Below are 27841 nucleotides of genomic sequence, written 5' to 3' on the forward strand. Positions count from 1 at the left end.
ACGTCAAGATTCTCCCCTGCTTTCTCGCGGGGTGGCTCTGCGCAGGGGGAGGCCGAGGAAACCGACCAGCTGGGCTCGCCCGGCCTCTGCGCGGCCCGGAGCAGCTCCGCTCCGTCCCGCCTCTCTCGTTCCCCGCCCGAGGGCTCGATTGGTTACCCCTCCGTTTCGAGGGCATCTCGCAGGCACCAGAAACATCGCCCGAGCGTTCTGCGCGTGAAAAACCGCCTCCTGCTGCGGCGGGCGCTGGCAGCGGGCGGCCGCCTGCCCCCTCGCGGGGCGCCGAGGGGACGTCGCGACGGAAACGTTGGGCGAGGCGTTAATTGGAAGCGAGGCATTGCTCGCCGGGAGCCAGTAAAGCATCTCCCCTGGCGCCTGTGGACCAGTCAAGGGGGAGCTCCCACGCGGCACTGCTCCTAGAGGCTGTGCAGGATCAGCGGTGGCCTACCTACGTGCTCCATGGATGCACTTAATGCTGGTCACAGTGTGTCACCTTGGTGCCGGCCTCAGCAGCCAAAAGCTGGCCTTGGTGCTCTGTTGTCCAGGGGCTTTGATTGCTTTGGTTCTGTGAGGCACCTCAAGCAGTGGAAAATGATCATCGGGTTTTGCTTAAATATACAGTTCGTCCTTAAAGCATCAAAGAATGGGGCAGGGAAGCTGATCATGAGAAAGGCAGAAAACCAAACATCTCATGTGAGGCTGCTGTGTCCTCACAGCATGGGTCTCAAAATATTTGTCACCTGAGGGCTGCAAGGAAGGCTGATGCTAATTTACTCAAATATCAAGGGAAACAGCTCTGGCAAGGTGGTGATTTTCCCAGGATGAGACTCTATCCCTCAGCACCCACAGTGGGTGTGCTAACCCCTCGATTTCCCTAAATAATACCACTTGTGGCAGCAAGACTGTAATCATGTTTTCTCCTGATCTTTTAGTACTATTTTACTTGTTTGCAGACTTTAAAGTGTAGTTGTCCAAACAGTGCTCCTGCAAAACAAATCTCATGTTAATTCTCAAAGAAGCTTGACTCAAATTTTTAAACTTAATATTTAGGTATCCCAGGCTCCTCATCAAGGAAAACAGTATGCAAGGAGTAGTTCTTTGCTCTGGTACTGCACAGCCTGAGGAAAGCTGCATCAATCAGCTGGTGAATCAATTTCCTTCTCATAAATCAGGGTTAAGGGCAGCTGATTCTTTGGTAAGTGGCTTGTACCCTACACAGTAATGTGAAGAAAACAGTAACAATTAAGGGCTGTTCATACAGATACTGTAGGCTCTAGTGCAAGTATGGGCACATCATATAGATGCCAAAGTCACTAGCCTGAGCAGGGAGCGAGGTGCATGGTGTCTGAATGGCAGCTTTGCTCTGGCTGGAACTCTTGTCCAGACGAAGGCCAAACCCATAGACAGAGCTAGGGTGCACTGTGAATGCAGGACCACAAAGCCTGATTGCCAGCCTACAACGGTCTTCCTTGGCATGATCCACACAAGGCTGGCAGTAAGATGGGATGGATGTTCTTGCTTCCTTCGCTCCGGGATCAGGTTCCTCAGGGCCTGGCCCTCCTTCAGGTGTGGCTCTGCCTTCACTCGGGCGCCATTTCGGCAGGCCCTGGCCCCATCCTCTCCCTGGTCCGGGCGGCGGCAGAGGGCGCTGGCTGGGAGCCGAGGCGCGGCCCTGTAACCGGGAGGAGGCCGACAGCAACAGCTTTATCAGCCCGCTGCAGGTCGGCCTGGGCCTGGACCGCCGCGGGTCCCCGGCTGCCGGCCCATGGGCGGCGGCGGCAGCTCGGAAGCGCCTCCTCCTGCCGCAGACCCGCGCGGCGGGGTCTGGCTGCAGCAGAATCGCCGCCTCGGCTCCGCCGTGTCGGCCGCATGGCGGGCTACGCGCCGCGCCTGCCCTGGCTGTTGCCGCTGCTGAAGCAGGCGGCTCCTCTGGCCGCCTGGACTCGGGCTGCCAGCCTCCGCGCCTCGCCGCACTTGGCCAGCAGGTGCGGGACATCTCCCGTGCCGCCGCTGCTGCTGTCGCCACTGCTGGGCGCACCGTCATGTCGCCGCCGCCTCCTTCTCCTCCCGCCCGCAGCGGCGGGCAGCGCCACGCGCTCCCTGAGTGCCGCCACAGGCGCGGAGCCGCCCGCACCGCCGCGGGGGTCTGCGAGCACCCCGCCGCGCTTCGAGGCTCGGAGGCTGCTGGCCCTAGCGCACCCTGAGCGCTGGAGACTGACAGGTACCGGCCGCAACCCGGAGCTGCCGCGCCAGGGGCCGTCCTGAGGCTTTGTCCGAGCGGGGAGGGGGCAGTGAGGCTCCTTCGGCTCCCTTCGCCCAGCCCGGAGTGTGCCCTAGGGCCACGGTGCCTGGCCGTCCGTGTGCGCACCTTGAATGGGTGTCCTGCCCAGCCGCCTGCTACCGGCGCAGGGGGCGCTGCCCCCGGGGCACAGCCCATGGCGACCCACGGCCAAGGTGAACGAGAACGGTATATTTTTCACCTCGAACCGGTGAATCTGTGGGTATCAGAACACAACGTGAAGTCTTGGAGCAAGGGAAAGCTCAAAACATGCAATCTTCCCTCCTTTTGCTATTTCTTAATTTGTTGTTTTGAAAGGAAGGCAAAAGTTTTGGAAGTTACAGAACTCTTCTGTTTCGCTGGTAGTGCAGGTTAATGCCTCTGTGCATGGTCAGTGCTGTCTTTGCAAGCTGCTTGCAATAATCTTGAGCCTGGCACTATATGGAATGAAGTAAAAATGGGAATCTGATTTTTTTTTTTTAATAAATTGGAGTTCTGTCTCCTAAGAATTTCTTGCCTAAAACTTTTGTAAGATGTTTTGTAAGCAATTTATTTATTTTTAGTGTCTGTATGGAGACGTCAGATGTAATGTGTGCATAACTTGTGGTGTTGTCTGTAAGGAGTAGAAATAAACTTTTTTTGATACTGCTTCTCATGGGGATAATAAGATAATAGTTGTTATTTAAAAAGCTGTATCAGATTATGTGGTTTGTTTTTTTAAAAAAGCACCTTTATTACAAGACAGCACATGTGCTGTCATGCCAATGTAAGGTTTGTAGGCCTTTGTAAAAACTTGGGTGGTTCCCATGGAATGGGTAAATGATGTTTGTGAGAAAAGAGGTGAGGAAATTGGACTTCTGTAAAGAGTTGACTTTGAGAAGTATTTTGTACAGTAAGGATTCAGTCTTGCTCTGGATTATTTTTCTTTTACATCCAAGTTTTTATTTTTCCCATTGAAATTGAAACAAATCAGTTATTTTAAGAATGCCTTTTAGGAGCCAAAGATTCCTAAATAATAGAGAACTTAATTTATGTCCCTTTACTGGGAACTTGCTGTTGGTTTGTTTATCAAGGGCAGAATATAGTATATTTGTTTGTTTTAAAATAGGGCTAAGTATTGTTAATCTGTGCAGTTTGATGATGGTCTTAATAATTTGAATATCACAGTTAATAAAAATCAGCTACAAGCAATTTTGTCTTTTGAGATAAAAAAATGGCCTCAGTTAAAGTTAAAAAAAAATACCAACAAAACAACGTGGTATCAGATAATGAGGATAAAAAAATACACAAGTGCAATAATTTCTTTTCAGCGTTCTGTTAGTCTTGCTTCAGGGAGAAGAGCAAATTCATATAAAATTTTTCTTTATTGACACCCTACTTAAAGGAAAACTTCTGTTGCTAAGTTGTAATTGAGTAGGAGGATGGAAAAGCTAACAAAATATTTTTGGTCATTATAGAGTGAAGGAATAACACATATGGGTAAAATGCCTTGTAGGTGGTTGTAGGGAAATCACATCTGCCAGTTGTATCTGAAATATGTTAAAATAATGTTGCATTTTGTTCCGTTGCGACTTGGTACTGAGAAAGTAGTAATCACAGACTCAGAATCTCACATTTTACTGCATTTAAAGAAAGAGGAAGGTTAATGATTTCATTGTATGAAACAATGAACTGACGGTAAAGCATTTAATTTCCTCTTCAGGTTCACATAACTGGTAAACAAACAGGGTGGGATCCCTTCAGAAGCTTACAGGCTGTTTTGCTCTGCAAGAAAATTGAGCTCTTCCAGATCTTTCGCATTTTATATAACCAGTAGTTGGTAACATAGATGTATAGCATTATTATTCTGGAGTGAAGTGATACCTACCTTTTTCATGATTCCATTTAGCACAAGTCCTGATACTCTGTTCGTTGCAGTTGTGCATTGAAATTCACGGTCACAAAAAGTGAAGTAGTTGCAGTAATGACAATAGGGGCCTGGGGAGCAGGGGATGATTTATGAGCAAGTTGAGCAAGACTGAGATCGCCTGTCTTGGTGTGGTGGGGAGATGGAGTCATCTGGAGAGGTGCAGGTGACCTGCTGTGGTTGTGACTGGCACCAGAAAAGATGGTTGCATTGTGTTTTTTGCGGGGCCTTTTCACCATCTGCTGCCTCAGGAATAAGTGGTGTGCTCGCAGCACCTCTTAAAATACTCTTCTCGTAGAACAAGGTTCTGAACCTCCAAAGTCTGTTAAATGTGAAAATGACTTAGTGCCCCCCAAAAAAGTCAGTGAAATATGTTTAATCTCATTACTTCTAGAGTTGGGTAGAGCTGCATATACATTTTAAACAGAACATGCGTGTTAAACATGCTGTTCGTAGTGGTAAAAAGATGGCTAAATACTATGATGGGAATTCACTGTTAGTGGCCACAGTTTTGTGCAGTGAAATTAGGAGTTTGCAAATTCTGTAATACCTCCCATGTTTTAACAAAGGTGGGAAGTGATTTAGGAATTCTTTGGCTGGTCCTGTGCAGTCAGGACAGGTAAACCTGTGTCTTCAGTTAAATTAAGTTCCCAGGGAAGAGGACAGGACCATTGTTGAAATTATTAAATCCTGCTCTCTGTGTGAGGCCACAAAAATGCCTGTTCAAAAAGATCCCTTTTATTTCCTCCTGCTTCCTTGTGTGTCCCTGTGAGAATCTGTCTGTTGCATGTTGTGCAGACCACACTGGAAGGAAACAATAGTTCTATTCAGTTGTAAAATAAGTGCAAAGAACTCTGAAATTTTTAATCCAGTAGCAAATTGTGGTCTTTCCCTGTATAACATTGCCTGCACACTGAGTAAGATTTGTTTTGTACACGTCTTCTCTAGAGAAATGTTTCATAATTTCATTTTAGAATTTTGGACATAATTTGTAATAACTGTTTTCCTATGGGTTAAAATTTGCCATGCAATCAGAAGAGCACTGCGTTATTCATAAGCTTTAAATTTACACCATGTGATGTACTTTGTCATCTTTGAACGAGAAGTATGGGATTGCTGTAGATTTATCTTTTGTAGTTTCTAATTGCTTATCAAACAATTCCTAAAGAAAGGCAATTTAAAAAAAACTTAAATGGTGTACCTAAGACTACCTAAATTTTTAGGTGTAGTTTTTGTAATGTAGTTCAGAAACTATTTTAATAATTCATTTGATTGGGGTAGTGAGCAACTTGAATTTTTTTGTACAAGATGCAGATAGATATGTAGAACACATCAGCTGTGAGTATTGCCACTAGAAAGTAATGGGTATAGTAATTTATACTTCCGAAATGCCAGCTTGTACAAGTACTTGAGTAGGAGTATCTTTAAAAATTTCCATTACTTTAGGAAATTAAATGGGGCAGATAGTATGTATGTAGTTTGCAGTAACATTTAAATGGTTTAATTTTGAAAATTTTGCTCTTCCAACTTTGTAACATGAGTTTGAACATCAGCAGGTAATCCACAGACTGTTAAGGATATGCTTTCCCTCCCTGTTCTATTTAAAAAATAATTTAAACTTGGATAAATGTCATCTCTCTGAAAAATCAGATTTGATATACCCATTCTAACCTTGACAGTGAGTCAAATAAATTCTGTAGTGTGAATAATGGAAAAGAAACTAGTGGGAGCAGAGGAGGGTCTTACAGGCACTGGAATACCCTTCTCTTTGGAACCTGGGTGGAACTCCAGCCTTGTAAACCCTGCTGTTTCTGTGCTGTCACCCAGTAGCTAGAGAATTTCTGTCCAAAGTTTGGATTCACTTCTCAAGTTCACATAGCTAGATTGGTCTGACATAAAGACCATCTTATACACAAGATAAATACGAACAAATTTAAATGCTTTAATTTTAAATGCACGGTAAAAACAACAACAACAAACAAAACAAAAAACCCAAATAAACAAAACAAAATCCTGCTTGATTCTCTCCTGAAAGCCTTCGATTAATTTATTATTGTGCAACATCTGGTCGTTAGAAACTTACCCGATTTTTTAAAAAATACTTATGAGAAAATACAATAGAAATTTTCAAATACTTTGTCTTTGTTGAAAGGAATTCTGAATTTCTAGTATCTCCAACTGAACTCTTAATTGCTTTTACATTTTATGTGTTGATGAGTTCTCCAAATGTTTTCCAAAAAAAAAAAAGTCAATGGATTCTTAAACAGGCCTGTTTATGACAACCTGGTTTTGAGTGTCTTAAAGACTATTTTGTGTTACTGATTGTATTGATAATAACAACTTGTAAATAGAGATACCATCTTAAGAGAAAGTGACGATGTTTGCTTACAGAGACAAGCTTCCATCTTTGCTTTCAAGCAGGTCTTTTACATGTTTCTGCATGAGCCTCCTGTGAGGCTGTACGCATTGCTACCTCTTCATTCTTTCCTGTGTGAAGTGGCGGTCTTATTTGCTCCTCCCTTTCTAGGACTTCCTCAAATCACTGTATTCTGCTCTGCCTGGAAGTACATTTCTGTTGTTAAATACCTTTTCTGAAAGCTTTTCTGACAAACCCTCTACAGCCTACTCTGCAAAGACTCTTGGTATTTCATTTGCTCCATAGCAAAAGACTCCTCGCAGGTCTGTCCTCTGATCATAGATGCCTGACTGAGGAGCTACTGAGGGTGATACATGTCAATCCAGAACACCTTATGACTCAAAGTGTAGGTTTTCTTCAAAGTGATAGACTTCTTCCTCAAGTTGCATTGTGTAAGTGTTCTGAGCATGAGATCCAACCAGCTAACATTTCAGGGACTGCTTCTGTGCTGGTGTCTCATTGTGCCATCCAAACCCTAGAAACTGGTCTTGGTCTTGACATATTAAAGGTATTGTTATCTCTCTTGTTTAATTCTATCCCACAGCCATGCTCTGCAACTTGATTTCTCCAAACTCTTATTGGTGCAGTCCAGATACCATGTATGAATTCACTTCAATGAAGAAAGAAAAACACAGTCATCATACCTAACCTAAAGCTATACAAAACATCACTAACAGAATAAGCTGCGTGGAACTAATGCTCTAAAGTATACTTTGGCCTTTTTAGTAGCAACTTTCAGCATCACTGAAGTGTCTGGTTGATGAACACCTTGTGCTCCTCCCTTTAGCCATTTATCACAATGTCAGCTCTTCAAATGAGGAGACAGCACGAATGTTTGCTGATTCCTATTTCTTCAATTAGTCAGCAGTTTAGAATAAACAAAAAGAGCAACAGCTTTAGCATCTGTGTTATATTCTAGTCATTCCGCCAGTATAATCAAAGTGAGTGTTATTTTGTATGTGACTTCTGATTAAATTAATAAAGACAGGTAAAATTACGAATGACATCCCCATGTCCCCAGCTACAGGCTGGGCACAGAGTGGCTGGAGAGCATCCAGGCAGAAAGAGACCTGGGGGTACTGGTTGACAGTAGGCTGAACATGAGCCAGCAGTGTGCCCAGGTGGGCAAGAAGACCAATGGCATCCTGGCCTGTATCAGGAATAGCGTGGCCAGCAGGAGCAGGGAAGTCTTCTGCCCCTGTACTCAGCACTGGTTAGGCCACACTTTGAGTATTGTGTCCAGTTCTGGACCCCTCAGTTCAAGAAAGATGTTGAGTTGCTCGAATGTGTCCAGAGAAGGGCAACAAAGCTGGTGAGGGGTCTGGAACACAAACCCTGTAAGGAGCTGCTGAGGGAGCTGGGATTGTTTAGCCTGGAGAAGAGGAGGCTCAGGGGAGACTTTATTACCATCTACAACTGCCTGAAAGGGAGACTGTAGCCAGGTGGAGGCTGGTCTCTTCTCCCAGGCAACCAGCACCAGAACAAGAGGACACAGTCTCTGCGCCAGGGGAGGTTTAGGCTGGATGTTAGGAAGAAATTCTTCACAGAATGATTTGCCATTGGAATGGGCTGTCCAGGGAGGTGGTGGAGTCACACCACCTGGAGGTGTTTAAAATAAGACTGGATGAGGTACTTAGTGCCATGGTTTAGCTGATTAGATGGTGTTGGGTGATGATCTTGAAGGTCTTTTCCAACCTGGTTAATTCTGTGATTCTGTGATCAATTTAATGGTTTGAAACTACAGAAGTGTATATTTAGATTGGATATTAGCAACCATTTCTTTACCGTGAGGGTGATGGAGCACTGGAACAGGTTGCCTAAAGAAGTGGGTGAGGCCCCATACCTGTAGATGCTCAAGGTGAAGCTCCTCAGGGCTCTGGGCCACCTGATCTAGTTGATATCCCTGTGTACTGCAGGGGGAATTGGACTAGATGATCTTCAGAGGTCCCTTCCAACCCAAACCATTCTGTGGTTCTATGATCTAGTTAATGTGTCTTCAGGACTGCATTGTTTTGATATATTATTGACACTTTATCTAATGTTTAAGTAATTTGGTAGGCTTCAGTTTATATCCTAGTGTTTAGTTTTGGTTCCCTTAAGACCATTGGAAGTAATTACAGTGAAACCCATGCTGGTTTGAATGAGGTAGACCCGAGGGTAAATCCAAGGAGAGATGTACTACTAGATAGAGGCATATGGGATTTTTAGCTATACAGTCTTCTTCTTTCAGTGAATGTTTATGTATGTAGTTCATAAGTCCAGTTCCATCCATAATTGAAAAATTATCTGTACCTAGTGGTAACTGAGCTGTTATGCAGCACTGTGCTTATAAGCAATGCTTTTGACTATCTCCAGCTGCTTTATAGGCTAGCTTTTCCTGACAGGAGATGACCTGTTTTTTGCTGAAATTTTCCCTGCTGCTTACCATCTTGAATACACCAACGCAGCCAGCCTGTTAGCAAGGTCACTCATTTTTACAAAGTTTTATAGTCAAATAATACTCGTCTGTGGCATGGATCACACAAGTTTGCAGTAGGAAGTCTTACCTTTCCCTCTGTGGCTTCTCATAGTTTCTGTATCTTCAAGTTAAAGATCCAAGTCCTTTATCTTTCACATGCTTGCTGGCCTGAGTGTAACACAACAGAAAGATCACAGGCAAATCTTGCTAAGAAGTGCAGCCTGTAGGTTGGATGCAATGGCAAGAATAGAGCTTATTTGGCCAGTGTGTGAAGCTCTCTCAGGACTGCTCTGGGGCACTGCAGTGAAGGTGCAGAGAAGTGTTTGCTTCAGTCAGTGGCAGGTATGTGTTTTTCGTGTGTGACAAGGTGGTAACTCGCATCAAATCATCTGTGGCAGATGTTAGAAATACTGTTTACAGCAGCATGCTGCTGGGAGGCTCTCTGCTGTCTTCATCATAGAAGGAGCACAAGAAGCTCAGTAGAATAGAAGTAAAACTTGGGCAAGTTCAGAATTTTCTGTGCAGTGTCTTATGCAAATTACATTATTGATGCGGTTCACTGGTTTTCACATCATTTGGTCAATTTTGAATTAAGATGGTTTTTTTTAGCTATCAAGCCTTCCAATTTGGCTTGCATTTTTAGAATCAAGCTGTGTTCTTGACAAAAGAAGTATCTTTGCAGATCAAACTTGAAAAAGCTAAGTCCTGATGCAGTGGGGTTGTCCTGCTCTCTGTGATACAGTATCAAATTTATACAGGTTGTTCCACTGGTGGTCTTAAAAGTGGAATTCAAGAGCTTTGCTCATTAGCAAATGTATTTCTAATTCAAACATGCTACTTTTCTTTTAGATGAATGATAGTAAAGAGTAAAAGAAAACAAATGTGCATAAATTTTGCAGGTCAAGAGTAAATCAGATGCTTTTCTGTTGGGTTTTTTCCCCCTAGTAAAATTTCATGTTTTAGACAAATCTCAGATTGGATATTTACTTCAGTCAGTTGCTACCTCAGAAATGGATAATTAGAAGCTTTAATACAGTAACAAGTATCAATAATAAAAGCCAAACCAAGAGTTGAAGGGTTGTGTGTGAGATACAGAAAAATTTTAACTGTTAATGCTCTCTAAGGATGACAATCTGTGAAAAGTTAACCTTTTGGATGGTGATGTGGAAGGTTAGATGGGAAGCAGTTTCAGGATTGTGATTGTGTACAGTGGCTTTCAGGATCTAAAAATGTGTCTTGCTTATGTTAATTTATACAGGGGCCTAAAATACTCCATTCAGAACTGGGTCTGAAAGATGACTGATTACTTAATACTGGCACTCAAAAGCTTAATAGGAATTTCAGGTGAAAATTAGTTGATATGTACTATTAATGATCTTGCAAATTCATAGTAATTTCCCTTTCCTTTTTCCTTGTTGATTTGCAGCTGCTGTTGGCTTTCTGACAGTTTCCAGTGTCATAACCATGTCGGCCCCTTTTTTTCTGGGGAAAGTTATTGATGTTATTTATACAAATCCCAGTGAAGACTTCACTGACAGCCTGACCAGCCTGTGTGCCTTGCTGAGTGGAATCTTTTTCTGTGGTGCTGCTGCTAATGCTACACGTGTCTACCTCATGCAGACTGCAGGTAAAACCAGAAGCAAAAGATGACTGAAGGTCATCTTTTTCCACAGAGTCAGGATATCTAATGATCTGAAATAAATTCTTGGTGCTGGCTGAAAGATCCTCTTGGAATCAGTAGCTTTTTCTTTCCACCAGATCAAAGGTAAACTAATAGTGCAAAGTGTGCTGAATAATTGTTCATTTTTATTTGCTGTTATGCGACACTTTAAAGCTCTGTCTCTTCTGGTATATTAAACGTGACTTGTTTGCTGCTGTGTAATCCTGTGATGTTTTTATATTGTCAGTGTATAAAGTCTTGTGCACTGTGCTTGACTGACTTCTGTTTCTGACAGGACAAAGAATTGTGAAACGTTTGAGAACAACCATGTTCTCCTCTATATTGAAGCAAGAAACCGCATTCTTTGATAAGACCAGAACAGGAGAGCTGATAAACCGCTTATCGTCAGATACAGCCCTCTTGGGCCGTTCAGTAACTGAAAACCTTTCAGATGGCCTCAGAGCAGGAGCACAAGCATCTGTGGGGGTTGGAATGATGGTATGGTGGTCTCTTCCCTACTTGCCACTTCTTGTAGTTTCAAGTTTGGTTTAGTTCTGTTCAGTAGCGCATTGGTGAATGTGATTCAGTCCAGAAACTGTTGTGCGTTGTTGGATACAAGTGTATTTCTCTGATTATTTCCAATAACTTGGATGTACTGCATTGCGATAGATGATGTGCGTACAGCCACTTGATGTTTATTTACAATCCACGATACGGAGAATGAAGTTAGCAGTGAACTAGTGTCGCTGCTTCAATTTATCAAGCAAAGTGCAGTAAGCAAATGGCTTATCTCTTGTTTTTACTGAAGAAATTAAAATTAGAGATAATATCCCCATGGTTGTAGTTAAAATAGAGTGTGAAGGGACTGATGTAAGAATCATTGAAGTTGGTTGATTCTGGTTAAAGTCTAGTGAGCAAAGGCAACACAGTATCAAATTACAGCTGAGGATTTTTACAAATGTTAGTCTTTCTGCTTGTGGCCATCAGTAATGAACACATTTAGGTAGGAAGGGTGGTAATGAAGGCTTCAGTGTAGTGCATCAGTTCATACTCCCTGGTGATCAGTTGGTTTACATGAAAATCTGACTTCCCTGGGTGGGTTTTGTGGCATTTTGTTATGCCTATCTGAGAAAAGATACGTTGGTGCCAGTTATCTTAAATGAAGATGTGGTAATCTCTGCTTTCTACCTGAAGTTAAAAACAGATAGCAGAAAGTCCTATTATAAAAATGTTTCCAATACTGATGTTATTGAAACTGTTAAGTGTTTCCACTATGCAGCTTTAAAATTTTAATACTTTGTCACTGATAAGAATTATGGCTTTCTGTACCTAAGGAAATAGAAAATAAGGTCCTCTCTTATCATAGATTAAATGGAATAACTCTATATAAAGTATAGTGCTTTAAAATGCTTCCATGGTACAGTGTTAAAAGGTGAACTAGAAAAAAGTTGCCCAGAAAGAAGAGATTATTATGAAATAATTATGAAGCCTGTCAGTTAACTGTCTTTCATTTTTCTGGATTTTTTGTTTGTTTGTTTTCAATACAAAAAGTAAGATGAAATGAAAGCACATTAATTTCAATAAATCTTATTAAAAGAACATATTTAGAAGATTTGATGATGATTGTTAAGAGTGATAAGGTTTTGCAGAAGTAAATAAAGCCCTTATTCCAGGCTGTGAGCATTTGTGGGTGCTACGGAGCACTGGCATCTCCAACTGCTCCTTGGTTACCCAGTAGCATACAGTGTTTCTCTACTTAAACTCTCTGTATTACACCATCTGTTTAAAACTTGTGAAGCACTTTAGAAACTATGTAACAGTTTATGTCTTCCAGCATCCACAAGAGACTTCCTGGTAGGCCTCTTTACTGGTACCTTAAGATACTTGTCTAAGACCACACACAAAACCAGTGAGAAAGCTCAAAATGAAATCCAGATTGCTTTGCTTATAAACCTTTGTTCTAACCATGGGATATATCCCAAATACTGTGGAGGAATAGACATTTTGCCTGGAAGAAATAAAACATAAATGAAAGCATGGCAGCACTAAATTACAATGCTACTAGTTGTAGAAAATTCTAGTGAGAGAGGTTGCACTTCAGCACTCCGTTGTGTTTTTTTTAATCTGAACATTAATATCTTACACATACCTTTTTCTTCCAGTTTTTTGTGTCTCCCAGCCTTGCTGCATTTGTTCTGAGTGTTGTGCCACCCTTGGCTGTCTTGGCTGTGGTTTATGGAAGATACTTGCGAAAACTTACTAAAATGACCCAAGATTCTCTTGCAGAAGCAACACAGGTAATCTTTTAACAGAGGCTTTCTAGTTAACTTCAAACTTGTTCTAGTGCATTTAGGTTAATATCTCTGAAGTTACAGATCTTCTGAAGACAATTGTACTGTTCATTGCCCTAAGCCATGCTCAGCCTTCTGTATTTTTGCACCTGAGTAGTATGAAAGGTAAATATCAGTTACACATACTCACGGATCTTTGGTTGTCCATAACAATATAATGTGGAGGTACCAGGCCTTGAGAATTTGGAAATGTAGGAAAGGGTAAGGAGGTTAGGCTTTAGCTTTGTGATAGCATAAAAAAAAAAAAATAACCTAAGAAGCACTGTGTAAATGTGTACTTGGGTTTGATTTTTTTTTTTAATTGTGATTTTAATTTTATGGTTGTCAGAAGCATTCTTATATGGATCCATCTTTTAACAAAATTTTGCTAGCAAAGCCTTCTCTGGAATGAATCCTTGATGTTTGACCTTATTGTCAGCTCTTTAATGTTTATTGTCGGAGAGAGCACCAGGGAGAAACGACACGATACCAATATGGTTTAAGGTCATTATTCTCCAATTTTACTTAACAACAATACAGCTTTTATAATACTCCATAAGGGTGTCTAATTCACATAAAATATGATTGGTTCAATTACTGGATGTCAGCACCTCCCCTTGTAGATAATCTTGCAGTTTTGCATCTGTCCTCGATTCATAAATGTATCTTTCCACTATCACGTAGACAGTTCTTACTTTCTTCTTCTATTCCTCCAGATCCTCAAAGGAAGGCATTGTTTTGTTGTTAAAGCATGGGTTGCTCACAGACATTAGTCCATGTCCTCGCTCCACAAGAAACTCCTCCACAGTTTATGAGGCTTGACATTTCTTAAACTTTTTGGGGGAATACCCAGATACTTGGGAATAAAGTAGAATAAACTTGTTTCTAAAGAGGCTGTTATAGAGGGGCCTTCACTGTGTTTGCTGACTGTACTGAAATATTGCAAAGCACTACTAGAGAATAGTAGAGATAGCAACCTGAGGGGTGGAGAGACATCATTAAAAAGCGCATAAATGTAATTAGGAAAGATCTAGTGAAAAAAGCCTCAATTGCTGGCTGTTTTAAACTTGATGTCCTTTGTAGGACTCCTGTAAATTGGCTGTGTAGAAAGATCAGCCTTTTGTTTCTCTGCCTCATCCTGTACGGAGGGGAAGCTCGTGCCTGTATTCACATGAACAAGCAATTCTAGTGTTTCATTCAGATTTTCAGGTTGAATGGGGCGTAGAAGGAAAATAATATTTTTTTTTTATATCATACTTTTATTCACGAAGGGGACTTTCGATTTTTTTTTTTTTGTAAGACCTTCACAGTGTCTGTTTCTAACTTTGTCTAATTCTAGTATAAGCCTGGGGAAAGGACCGCATGAGAAATTTCCCAGTGGTTTAAATTGCAAATGTTCTATAATTTGAACATTCCCAATTGTGTGTCTGTGTGTATTTGTTTTGTTCTTTGCTTCAATGTAGTTAGCTGAAGAACGTATTGGAAACATAAGAACAGTTCGAGCTTTTGGGCAAGAAGTTGCTGAAATGGCAAAGTATACAAATAAAGTTGATGATGTGCTACAGCTGGCTAAAAAAGAGGCACTAGCTCGAGCAGGCTTCTTCGGAGCCGTAAGTGTAAACCAACCATGTTATGCCAAATGTAATTTTAAAATTCATGAGGGTTCTTAAAAATCTACAAATCAATTAATTGAATGTAAGTTGAACCTACATAAAACTGCAGGAAGACTGGACTTAAGTCAGTCTAAATTGCTGTGAAACTGCACCTTAAGATAGCCAGTTTAAGCCTCTATTTCTGCCCCACACTCCATAACTAGGTACTGTTTATTTGAGCCTATACCTCCTATTCAGGGAACTAAAACAGTGGAAACCATCCCTCACCCTTAGCATTTTACAGATTTGGCTTCCTGATAAAAAGTGTATCAATGCCAAGGAAGCTGGGGAGTGTGCAGGTAGGGGTGGGAGGGTGGGATAGCATTTTTCCATAACAGCTTGCAGTGAGTTTGCTTAATAGTTTTCTAAAACTACAAGATAACTGCAGACTGACAACTCTCCTCCTTTAATGACAGTTGAGAATAATGTTTGGTGTTCCTTCCCATCTTGGGTGAAAAAAAAAAAATTCTTGCTTTTTGAACGCTTGTTGGATAGTGCTGTGTAGTGCCACTGGATATCTGTAGCTATTGGCTTTGTTTGTTTTCAAATTGGATTTATGTAAATTTTAGTTAGTTCTCCAAAACTCTAGGTACTCATATGGAAATTTGTTTATTAGAAGAAAAATGCTGAAACAGCTTTGTAGAGTATGAAATTTAAGATGTATCTGACAAAATCTGCCTTTTCCTCTTTTTCCTTAGACTGGTCTGTCTGGAAACTTAATTGTCCTTTCAGTCTTATACAAAGGAGGATTACTCATGGGCAGTGCCTACATGACAGTTGGAGAACTCTCATCTTTCCTAATGTATGCTTTCTGGGTTGGAATAAGCATTGGAGGTATGGAATAAAAAATGAGATTTTCTTCACTTCAAAGCATTACAGTCAGTATGGAAGTGGGAGGGAAGAATCTCTTAAAAGATCTGGCTTTCTTAAAGTTTCTTCCAAGTGATCTGCCTAAGACATACTCTTTTTTTTCTTTTCTGAAGAGTTACTGAAAATAACAACACAGAACTTAATATAAGCCTTCCATTTTCCCAAAGGAATATAGAAGGTTTTTTTTTTTCTGTGTGTGTGACAGATACATATTACTTTAATCTTTGGATCTAAATGAAGATACTCAGCAAATTGTGTGAAGAGATCATACTGCTACTACGTTTTTCACAAAATTTGCAGGTCTGTTAAACAACTCTTTTTAGAAAGTCATGTAGAATTTAGAAGTAATTCAGTATAGAGTATCATGAGCTGGAAGAGTGAACATAGTGACAGCAGAACACTACACTCTGGTGCTAACCTTTTGTTTTTCCTTACTGACTGATTCCTCCTTGAAGTTCAGACTCTGTAATCTACTGTCCCAGGAACAGTTTGTCTTTTTGACAGAGCAGTCTTTGCTACTGCATGCAGGCAGAAATGAAGATAAGGTACTTTGAAGTTTCACAATTGATTGGAAGGGTTCCTCTTTAAAACATGTCTGTTGCTTCTGATAGATGGGTAGGGCAATGTGGCTTGTCTGTACTCTTCTAAGACTAAGCCTGATACCGTGGGAAGCTCAAGGATGTGCCTGAGGGCAAAATTCACAAAACCACCTTCCCTGAATATTAAAATTCCAGTGGCACTCATTCCACCAAACCCCTTCCTTCTCTGCTTAAATCATCCAAGTTTGGTCAACAGAGAGGTACCTCTCTGTTGGGACATGTTCCCATGTTGTAACATGGGAAAATTAAATAAATGAAAAAGTTAGAAGTACTGATAAAATTCATTGAATTAAATTTTATTCTATATAAAAACATCTTTTTTAATTCTACTTAAGATTATTTAAGAATATAGTTCTGCACAGTGCTCATTCTCATGAATGCTCTGAAGTAAAGGTGTCTTGCCACAAAAGGCTTGCCTTCCTTGATACCTACAAGGCATATAAATCTTTGAAGTGTCAAGTCTGCTTGGTATATGTCATCAATACATACAGGAGTTCATGTAATGAACTCTGAAGTTCACTGTATAATTTGGGACTTTGCCTCTTTTTGTTGTAACAGTTTGCTTGCGTTTTCTACCAAACACTGAACACAGATTACAAAAATGTAAAAGAAAATTTCTGATTAGTATTTGCTGTCCATATTAGGGAATGCTTTTTTTGTGATCGGTTGTGAATTTGTAGCCTTAAGTGTCTCAGTTTCAAGGCACTCTGTGTGCCCCATGCCCTGTGCCCTGCTCTAGAATGTAGGTGATTTGGCTCTTTTTTCCAAGCAGATTGTTTCTTACCATGGCTAGGACCTTGTGGTGGAAGCTTTCAGATAGTCCTTAGCAGCAGCATGATGAAATGCCCTGTCTACACTTACAGATTCATCATCTTGTGCTCAATTTGTTACTCTGCAAGAATAAACTAGTAAATCTATTTCAATATATCTTTGGGTTTAGGCCCTCCTAAAATCACTCAACACTATACATGTTTTAAGGTAGAAGTGGTTTATTCTGTTGGAATTCAGAGACTTTGGAATGGGTTACTCTGTTTTGAAAAACATAGAAAAAATGAAGGAATAAAACATTTTATATGCATGCTTTACTCCATTTTTTGTTTTAGGTAGGTTTCTGTGTTTGTTTCATCTGCAAAGCCTTTCAGTCAATCCATCTCCAAACTGATTCACACAGCTGCTAAGAGCTACAACCCAGTAGTATATGCAGGCCTTGTCCTTAGCTTTTGCTTTCTCTCCAGTAATGTTTGAAAATCGTGCTGAGTGGAAGACATTTCTTTACATTGCCCATTCCCTACACAGCTTCACAAGCTTCAGCTCAGCCTTTGGTTTTGTGCCCTCTCTCTGCTGTGGCAGACTCAGCCAGGCTCCCCTTTAATAGAATAACCCTGTCTGACAAAGAAGGGCATTCAAAGTGCTCTGCTCTACTGAACAATTTAAAAAAAATAGTTGGTCATATGCAAGGCTATTTCTCTAGAGCTGGATGCTGTTCTTCCTGACAGATGAATGAAAAAGGAGCTGCTATGCTTTTAAGTATAAACAAACCTAACGTTCAAAGTTTTCTTCTGTTTTTTGTTTGGAATTATTTGTTTTACAGATAGAAATAAGAATGGTGACTGAGGCTTACTGGTACCTCTCAAATGAGACTAGCTAGGATTCAAATTAATATGTTTGATAGTGCAGTGGAGTAAAAGATACCCTGCATATCTGATGTTTCAATGCTAGTGATGAAAAGTTCAGAGTGGATTTTTTCTCTGTGATGATGGTAACTTGGCATAGAGGTTCATGCATAAACCAAGTAAATGTGTGTATGTGTACATGCACAGAATCACAGAATCAATAGGTTAGAAAAGACCTCAAGGATCATCAAGTCCAACCTGTCACCCAAGACCTCATGACTACTAAACCATGGCACCAAGTGCCATGTCCAATCCCCTCTTGAACACCTCCAGGGATGGTGACTCCACCACCTCCCTGGGCACATTCCAACAGCTAACAACTCTCTCCATGAAGAACTTTCTCCTCACCTCCAGCCTAAACCTCCCCTGGCACAACTTGAGACTGTGTCCTCTTGTACTGGTGCTGGTTGCCTGGGAGAAGAGACCAACCCCCTCCTGGCTACAACCTCCCTTCAGGTAGTTGTAGACAGCAATGAGGTCACCCCTGAGCCTCCTCTCCTCCAGGCTAAACAACCCCAGCTCCTTCAGCCTCTCCTTGTAGGGCTTGAGTTGGAGGCCTCTCCCCAGCCTCGTTGCCCTTCTCTGGACACATTCAAGAGTCTCAATGTCCTTCTTAAATTGAGGAGCCCAGAACTGGCACAGTACTCGAGGTGCAGCGTAACCAGTGCTGAGTGCAGGGGCACAATGACTTCCCTGTTCCTGCTGGTCACACTCTTTCTTGATGCAGACCAGGATGCCATTGGCCTTCTTGGCCACCTGGGCACACTGCTGGCTCATGTTCAGCCTACTATCAACCAGCACCCCCAGGTCCCTTTCTGCCTGGCTGCTCTCCAGCCACTCTGACCCCAGCCTGTAGTGCTGCTTGGGGTTGTTGTAGGCAAAGTGCAATACCTGGCACTCGGATGACTTGGATGCCATCATAATGCAAGTTTTATGTCTCCTATGTCTTTCATTCTGTATGGATGCATAATACTGTTCTGCTTTTTGTTTAGGTCTGAGTTCCTTTTATTCTGAGCTAATGAAAGGACTCGGTGCTGGTGGACGTCTATGGGAACTTATTGAAAGGAAGCCCCAACTTCCATTTAATGGTGGGTCCTTGGTTTGTCAGTATTTTCAGGCTGATTTTTCTCTTACTGTTCACAGGTACATCAGAAGAATGTGTGTAATACTTAAAGGTAGTACTGATTTGCATTCTTTTTAAAGAAACTAGATACAGTGGTAATTCTTCTGACTTTTCCTAACTATGAGACAGATGATAAAAATTTCCTTTAACAGAAGCTGAAAATTTGGTGTTTCTTATTTCTTTGTTCTTTAATCAAACAGTGTATTACTTTCAAAGGTACAAGGCTGAGGACATGCTCATTTCTAGCTTCCTGGAATATTTCTTTGATGTCATCACCACTTTCTCTTGGATCAGGTTTAGAATGGAAGGAGGCAAAAGCAGGGGAGGGAGGAGCTCTGAAGTGGCTGGATCTCATATTTCCCAAAAACTGTTTACTATGCTTATCTCTAATGGCTAAGAAATTATCTATCTGAAGGAGAAGCTTTCAAAGCCATGTGTTTTCATTTCATTGAGAGTATCTCACATTTAAATGATTCATAGTGATCCAGTGAAAACCATTCCTGAGCAAGGCATATTGATTTCAAATCTTACTTGCAAGCACAGACAGTTTGAGGCCTTTCAGCAGCACATGCCAAGCTGAATTTTTTGAGTTCTTCTGCCATAGAAGTGGGGGATTAAGGCATGACTGGGGAATTAAAGGAAGGAAGGATCTAGCTAAGGTGGGGAGCCCTGCTTCTTGAGAAAGCGTGGATGTGCAAGTACAGCTTTTTGAATGATTTGCACACATTACATTTCTCCCTTTTAAAGAAAGGCACATGGCTATCACATGGCTTACCTAATTCACTTATGAGTAAGGGAGCTACAGGTGTTTTGCTTCATGAGCAGCCTGCCATGCTAGGCTGTCTCTCCTAGTTTGATGTGTGTAGTGTTGGACCTGGTAACATGGACATAATTTTCATATAGCTGCAATGTTCTAAAACCACAAACAACAAAGTTTTGAAGGGGAAGTAATGTCCTTTATTGATCAAGTTTGACATTGTTGGAAGTGCATGGAGAAACAAGCAATTTTTGTGTCAGATCAGTAATTCATATCAGAATTCTTTTCATGGGCTGCTTTAAGCCTAAAGGTAGTTTTGTGAGTCTGAAATCAAATCTGTTTTTATCAGTATGTTTAGATAATGTGCTGGTCTTTGAGAAGTGTTAGGTTTTTATGGGTTTGCTTTTATGGAAGGTTGCTGATGTTGGAGTCAGATCCCCAAAAGAAGATATACAAACTTCATCTATAAATCTGCCTTTTAAATATTTATTTTAAAATAGTACCATTTAAAGAAATATAAAATTAAATATTAATAAGTTTGAAAAGCGTATTTATTTTAATAGTGTAATTAAATATGTTACCATATTTAACAATATTTAACTATAGGAAATAAAAACATATTGCCAGCAACACCTTATTTACAGCTTTATTGTTTGGAAGCTAGACAATGCCTTCCAGTACTGAGTATATTTTCTATAAACAGCATTTGCCAGTATCCATTGAAGTAGTTCAGTGAGCTGCTTGTAGAAGGTACTTTATAAGTGAATTGCTCTTTTATTTAATTAGCATTCCACTAAGTAAAAATTGTACATGAGTGTTTACCAGCTCTGTATGTTGTTAAGAAATGGAATATAGCACAGTGGTACCAGTGGAGAGTAAGCAGTAGTACTGGAGCAGAGCTGACTTTCCCACTGCAGGTATTGAATGACATAATCACACCAATACTGACATCTAGAAAACATTTTTTATAAACAGAATCTAAATCGGACAAAGTTTCAGACTTTGTCCATGTAGCATGGGTTTGCAGAAAACTTCTTTAAAGTTTCCTTTCAGTATAAACTAAATACATAGGAAAGGATATAAACCTCGGTCTTAAACCCCAGTTATAGCTGATTTCTGTCTTATCAGGCAATAAAGACAAGGGATTATTTCTCTACTGTCCAAACTGAAACATCTGTTCTCTTAGCTGCTTTAGGTTTCATTTTTCACCTAACTCCAGCTTCTGTTGGTAACAGCAAATATCTTGGGAATAAATGATAATGTCTTTTTTCCCCTGCATGTAGAATCTAAACAAGAACAGCATAATCACATATAGCTTTTAAATACTTTTACAGTAATAGATCGAGGAAGGACTTGTGGTAACAGTCCTTCCTGTATTGCAGTAGATTTCAGTGTTGCAAGCCATGGAATAGACTGTACAATAACTGTAACTGAGAATACCAGTAAACTATTACTTGTTACTTTGGTAATAGTAAGGATTATGCTGCTAGCACAGGATTAAGCAAGTGCATTTCTTTTCCTAAAGAGAAGATTACAGACCGTTGTGATTTTACCTAACAAACAAGTTCTGATGTGTATGTCCATGGATGAAAGTCAAGGATGAAGTAAAATTGTATGCTCTTGCCTTTGTCTTTTCTATGCTATTACCATTAAATGGAAAGCCTGGAAAAGAGGAGGGAATCTAAGAAAAAGGAAAGGCTAAATAAATTACTTTCTCTTGGAACAGCAGGACTAGTGAAATGCTGCTGATAGGTGTCTTGTGTTTTCTATCTACAGTTACCATTTAACCAAACATTGATGTGTGCTATGGCAAGTTGGGGATTACTTGTGTGCTACCTCTGAAAAGAATTAAGGGATTTGAGCTGCATGTCTTTAGCATGAACAGACACTACTCAGGTGTTGCTCTGGTATTGCCAGTTTTCACAAAACCGCTAGAAACTTCATTAGTGAGGCTCTGTCCTTCACGAATGCAGCACCACTGTCCAATTAGTTTGTTTTATATGGATTGTGTTGCTGGGATTTAACATTGCTTAAAGAAATTGTGTTTCTTTGTCTTACCTATTTATAAACTTTTTATGGTACTGATACTCTTTTAAGATAATGGTTTAGATGAAATGCTGTGTTCCAGAAAGAAGCTGATTGTATTTAGCTTTGGCAGTTGTTCATTCATGATGGTTTGATACAGTATTTCACAAACCAAAATTTCATTTTCAGTGAACTATTGCCTAAGAGTTATGTCTCTGATTGGTCTTTGAATATGCTGTTGTCCTGAATTTAAGTATACTTTCCTCTTCAAACAAACAAACAAACCCCAAACACAACCAAAACCCACTAAAAAATGTCCATTAATGCAACAAACCCAGCAGCAACTTTATTCCAGTGACAGCCTCTGATTAAAAGCTACTCAGTTAACACATAGTGGAGAAAGAACTGCTCTTGTTCAGAGGAGGGTGTTTCAGGTGTGTTTTGTGGCCCGATGAAAGTGCAATAAGCAATTTACAACGTTTATCGTTCTGCATGTGTTCTCTGTCAACAGGACTTTGGCCTTCAATAATGCTGTTTATTTAATTGCTCCTAATTGACAAAACTGGCAATAAATTGTTTACAATATGTTTTAAAATTCAGATAATTTTGTTAGAAGTAAGTATTGCTAATTTCTAGATACTAGCAAGATGCAATTCTCCCTCTTGCTCTACGTAGCCTACAGGTTCACTGTTGGTCAGCAACCTGAAATTACATCCAGGAACAAGTGGTGTGCCACACTGATTCAGTCATGGCTGAAATATAACCCCTGCGATCCTGAATTATGGCTTGTAGCTATCCCTAGATTTAACATGGAGATAGATATTTCTATTGGGTGTCTGTAAAGCAAGTTCTAGGAAGGCTGATCTGATTCTTGGTTTTATTCTGTATTTTATTCTTTGTCATGCAGAGGGAATCACATTGGGCAAAGACACATTCAGAGGTGCTTTGGAATTCAGGGACATTGAGTTTGCATATCCAACACGTCCAGAAGCATCCATTTTCAAAGATTTTAGCCTTTCCATTCCAGCTGGCTCTGTTATGGCTCTGGTTGGCCCAAGTGGTACAGGGAAATCCACTATTGTATCCCTTCTGCTGAGGCTGTATGATCCTATCTCAGGTATGTTTTGTTTTGTTTTCATTCACAACAGTTGATGCTTTGCATCTTGGATACGCCCTAGATAGAACAATGATGTATCCGTTACCTTGTCAGGTGCCTGCATAGCTTTGCATTTCTGATCCACCAGTAATGTGATTACCCAGGGGCCATTGTGCTCAACTGTTCTTGCTCCTCCTTCTCAGTACTTGTGAAACACTTGGCTTTACTGTTTCTTACTTTAAGGTACTATCACTGTTGATGGCTTTGACATTCGTCAGTTAAATCCACTGTGGTTCAGGACAAAGATTGGAACAGTGAGTCAGGTAAGGAAGAAAAAAAAATTCTAAGTGAAGGAAATAATTTTGTGTGATCAGCTAGCTGTGCTTCATTTTTCTTCCTTTAAAAGCTATATAATCTTGCTTCTCAGTGAAATCATTCTATCAACATAACTGCTGTTGTGAAGTTATGCTGTTGTGCTGTTTGTTCCAAAACCAAGTATTTGGAGCTAGTCCCATTACTGTGTAGTCTGTTATTACATAATCATAGAGTCATGTATCTGGAGACTGGAAATTACATTGTTGCTAACTGTACAGGTTAAGGCCATCTTGATGTTAGCTATGATTCATTGCAGAAAGTAACACAAAGCTTAAGATTTAATCACATTTTGTATTAATGGAAGTTAGGAAAGCATGAAAATACAGCACTTAGTCTTGTACTTGCCCTCTCCCTAACACCCAAACTCTAGAAATACATAGTGGTCTCTTAAAAATAAACTATTTGACGTGTAAAATATGTGTGCATCTTCCCTCATCTCCCCTGATGCTTCATATTACCTTAATTGTTAGGTTGATGTTCTGGTTAAAAGCGTAAAGATAACTTAGTATATGTTGCATGTCAAAACATCTACTTTATGTAATAATGCCACCAAAAGTTTTGGTGCAAAAATTATTTCCCTGTGGGTATATCAGCATTTTTCTTTTTAAACATAGGTATTCCACTTGAGTTGTCAGTAGGAGATTTCTACTGTTCATACCACAGCATGTCTCTATTTTAAAAAGAGCAGAGTTACCTTGTTTCAGACATTTTCCCATTTTACATCACCTGCCCTATCTGACAGTCCTCTGTTTCAAGCTTTAAATTAAATGCATAAAGCACCATGAAATCTGTGTAGGTACTAGAGAAGAATTACAGTTGTTGCAAATGATGATATGCAGGTAGGTGCAAATGGAGGGTTTTTGATGTTTGGATGAATGGTTCTTTCTGAACTCTTCCTCAAATGTTAGGAATTGAGGATTATATTATGTTATATCAGGTAAAAAAGCAAGTTATTTTTTAATTTGTTTTCGCTGCCCATTTTGGTGTTAGGGGAAGGTGGTTTTATTTGTTTGTTTTTAATTCAGTTAACTTTACATATTCATTTGTATGCATATAACAGAAATTGATGCTGGGTTTTGTTAGTGGGATTTATGGTATTTGAGATACAGACAATATATGCATGTAACTACAGGTCTACCATATTAGTAATGTTTTTGAATTTTATCAGGAACCAATTCTGTTCTCCTGTTCTATTGCTGAAAATATTGCCTATGGTGCAGAGGATCCTTCTACTGTGACTGCAGAGGAGATTGAGAAAGTTGCTGAAATAGCTAATGCTGCTAGTTTCATCAGAGATTTTCCAAAAGGATTTGACACTGTAGTTGGAGAAAAAGGCATTTTGCTTTCAGGTACATCTTTACATTGCTTATTTTAAAAACCTTGATGATAGTGAAATAAAAATTCTACTTTTTGTTACCTTTTTTTTTTTTTCTCCAAGTATTAAAAAACCTCCATCTCCATTTATTTCCCCTTTCCCCCCACTGAAGTACATGTGCCTAATTCTTTTCAGCACAGGCATTCAATTAAAATTACTTCACATCTGTTTTCCTGTTTCAATTTACTGAGCTTTTCTTCCCCAGGTGGACAGAAGCAGCGAATTGCAATTGCTCGAGCTCTGCTCAAGGTATGCCAGCAACCAAGCAGCTGTATAACTACTTTGTAGGGAGGCAGGAAGGGTTGAAAGGAGGAGGTCTTTAATTGGGAGAGGTGGAAAAACATTTTTAAAAAGAAAAATATATTTTCTATGTTAATGAGGAAGTTTGAAAGGGCTGAATAGTTTAAAGCAAATTTACTTACATTAAGTGCTTCTTCCTATCTTTCAGTAACATTTTTCAGTAGTTCTTGCCAAGATTAATGGTAAATCATTGTATAATGGCTCACTTTGATAAAACCAGGTCAAAGATGAAGGAAGACTTTAAGATTGCGCTGCTAGTAAACTCATCAGATCTGTCATTCACGGGTTGATTTTTCTGGATTGCAGCTTACTAGGACTATAGATGCCCTGTCCTGGCTTTGTTCTGGGTATGGGACAGGATACATTCAGGCACAATACTGTGTCATTTTTTTACTTAAGGATTAGCATGGGTCTAACTTTAGAGCAGGCTCTGTGCTGCACAAATTCAAGGAGGCTTCTACAGATCTTCTGGATAGAGACTTTGCAGCAAGGCAGTTTGGTGCTGATGCTCATCTGGAAGTTTTGAGCCTTGCTGAACCCAGCTTATGTTCACTCTAAGCCGCAGACATCTCTGTAGCATCCTAGCAGGTCCAATTCTGCTAGATTATGGGGAAATTTTCATTATACCAGTTCTATTTTACCATGAATACTAAAATACCAAAATACAGAAAACCTTGTTATATTTGATGTAAAGCACAGAGACTTTATTTGGGGGCAGAAGTTGTAAAAAAATGAATGAGTAGTTGATATACATGTGTTTGGGGGTGCAGCAGAGTCCCTTCGTTTCCAGATAGTCTAAAGGATTTGCTGTCTATTTAATCAAATTTGTGTTATGTACTATAAATCAGAATAGACTTCACAGTAATTTCAGTGCTGGTGATTTTTTTTTCTTTTTGTTTTTTATTATTGTGAAGAGTTCTTAAATGCTAGTTCTTCAGTACTATGTATTTCATGTGTGGGTGAAATACTTGTTGGTAGGTGTTATTCATGTTACTAGACAAAGTTACATATGGCAGACTGACTGCAAGCAGGGGGTAGCTGAGCCTCTGTGAAAGATCCACTGAGAACAGTAAAAAGGAAATTGAACTTTAGACTACAGTGTTGCAACTGTATGCATAAATAAATTACCTCCCAACTTCAGTTTGTATCTATCAAATAGTTATCAGATAATAGTGTGTGGTGGTTTGAGCTCTGACTGGAGTATAGGATCTCAAATGATAACAGATTTGAGATTCCTCCCCACCTCCCTTTCTCCCGGCAAGGTGGACAAGGAGGAAGGAAAAAAAAAATTAGGGGAGAGGAGAAGTAAATTCATGAAAAAAATAGTCTGGCATCAGTTTGGAAGTAAAGGAGGTGAATTTTTTTTTTACCCCCCTACCCCCCAAAAAAAAAAAAATAGCAGTAACAGGGAGGGTTCACAAAGGAAAGGGATGAGGGTAAATGGGAAAATATACAAACCCAAGCCTGGATGTCCTTGTATTCCCCTGGATGTGAGTGGATTCAGTTGGAAGAAGTGGGCCCCAGCCACGTGGTCAGTGCAGGAGGCAGCGGCAGCAGCGATGTTCTTTCGAGCACACGAGGCAGGAAAGAGAGCAAGCAGTGAGAGGTCCTCCCTTTTTTATAAGATGCTAGACAGGAAGGGGGAGTGGAATAGACCACCTTTGAGTCAGAAGACGCCTTCTCTCGGCAGGGAAGGAACCAAGTTCCATCTGGGTTAAGTTTCTTTTGTCCACCTGGAGGCTGGGTTCTTTCAGCCCCATCCAGGAGGGATGTAACCCAGCACATAGTGTTCTGCCACTTTAGTTCGGAAAATTTGAATATGGAAGAGTGCTGTTTATGTTTTGTTGTCTTAGCATTTGGACTTCTTAAAAGTAATGCTTTGAATGATGCTCAGGTTTTTTTGATGAAGTAGACTTACTTGGTATTTTAAGATGTATGAATCCTGTTCTCTACTGATAAAAATAATCAGCATTACAATCAACTTTATTTTCTTTTTCAGAATCCAAAAATTCTTCTGCTAGATGAAGCAACAAGGTAAGAAAAAAAATAAATAGAAACTTAGAAATTATCTCTATGTAAAACTCAGATCTGGGATGCGTTCTTTCTTTCTCTGCATGCCCTTGCACAAATTATCTAGCTTTTTTTTTTCTCCACCGAAATATAAATGTGCTTTCTAGAATGTGTGAATTGGCTAGGAGACCTGTGATGAACAGTTTATGAAAAGTGGAAAAGCTGGCTGGTACACTTTTCTGGAGTTAAATTTGTAATCTGTAACTTAACTTTAAAACATCTGCTCAAAATACTACTTTTAGGGGATTTTTTAATCTTTATTTTAAATTAAGGCCTTTGTGTATAACTTAATTTGTGTATAATTTCATTTTTCCACTTAATTTAGTGTTATTTCTCCATGCATGTGTTTTGCTTGTGAGACTATGTAATGCCTGTAAGTTTTATATGTGTACAAAGCATATTCATGGAACTTCCCTGCAGTTCTATTGGTTCATCTTTAGCAATGATGGCAAGGATCTGCAGTTTTAGCAAAATAAGCCTAAAGCATGCAAAACTAACCTGTCTTAAAATAAAAATTATTTTCCTCTCCCTTCTCTGCTTCCCATTTCTGACTAGTGCTTTGGATGCTGAAAATGAGTATCTAGTGCAAGAAGCTCTGGACCGACTGATGGAAGGGAGGACAGTCCTAATCATTGCTCATCGTCTCTCTACTATTCAGAATGCTGATTTTGTTGCAGTCCTTGGCCAGGGTAAAATTCTTGAATGTGGAAAACATGAGGAACTGCTTGCCAATCCAAATGGACTTTTCAGGAAACTAATGCAGAAACAAGCTTTCCTTCAGAATAGTGATAATTTCACATTAGATTTACAATCCAGAGAAAAAGAGGTATTAAAAGAAAATGTATGAGAGTATATATGAATAATGGAAGCTTACAAACTAC

At 40.1% G+C, this 27841-nt stretch overlaps 1 protein-coding gene across 1 annotated transcript; it reads left to right on the plus strand.

The window, feature by feature from the left end:
• Positions 1-1866: 1866 nt before the first annotated feature.
• On the plus strand, positions 1867-27839 carry ABCB10 (ATP binding cassette subfamily B member 10). Its single transcript, XM_054394933.1, has 13 exons — positions 1867-2218; positions 10482-10682; positions 11011-11213; positions 12878-13012; positions 14509-14655; positions 15396-15531; positions 18832-18927; positions 22652-22861; positions 23084-23163; positions 24384-24564; positions 24796-24839; positions 26890-26924; positions 27516-27839. The coding sequence occupies exons 1-13, from the start codon at positions 1867-1869 to the stop codon at positions 27805-27807; spliced, it is 2112 nt and encodes a 703-aa protein (XP_054250908.1). The 3' UTR covers positions 27808-27839.
• The last annotated feature ends 2 nt before the right edge of the window (positions 27840-27841 follow it).

The sequence above is a fragment of the Indicator indicator genome, chromosome 2 (assembly GCF_027791375.1).
Source record: "Indicator indicator isolate 239-I01 chromosome 2, UM_Iind_1.1, whole genome shotgun sequence".
Taxonomy (NCBI): Eukaryota; Metazoa; Chordata; class Aves; order Piciformes; family Indicatoridae; genus Indicator; species Indicator indicator.

What these genes read in the sequence shown, in the direction of transcription:
- ABCB10 (XM_054394933.1), top strand. Translation starts at nt 1,867, where the DNA reads ATGGCGGGCTACGCGCCGCGCCTGCCCTGGCTGTTGCCGCTGCTGAAG. An exon ending in GCTGTATGATCCTATCTCAG is followed by an intron (nt 22,862 to 23,083) that starts GTATGTTTTGTT and finishes TCTTACTTTAAG; the next exon opens with GTACTATCACTGTTGATGGC. An exon ending in AGATTGGAACAGTGAGTCAG is followed by an intron (nt 23,164 to 24,383) that starts GTAAGGAAGAAA and finishes GAATTTTATCAG; the next exon opens with GAACCAATTCTGTTCTCCTG.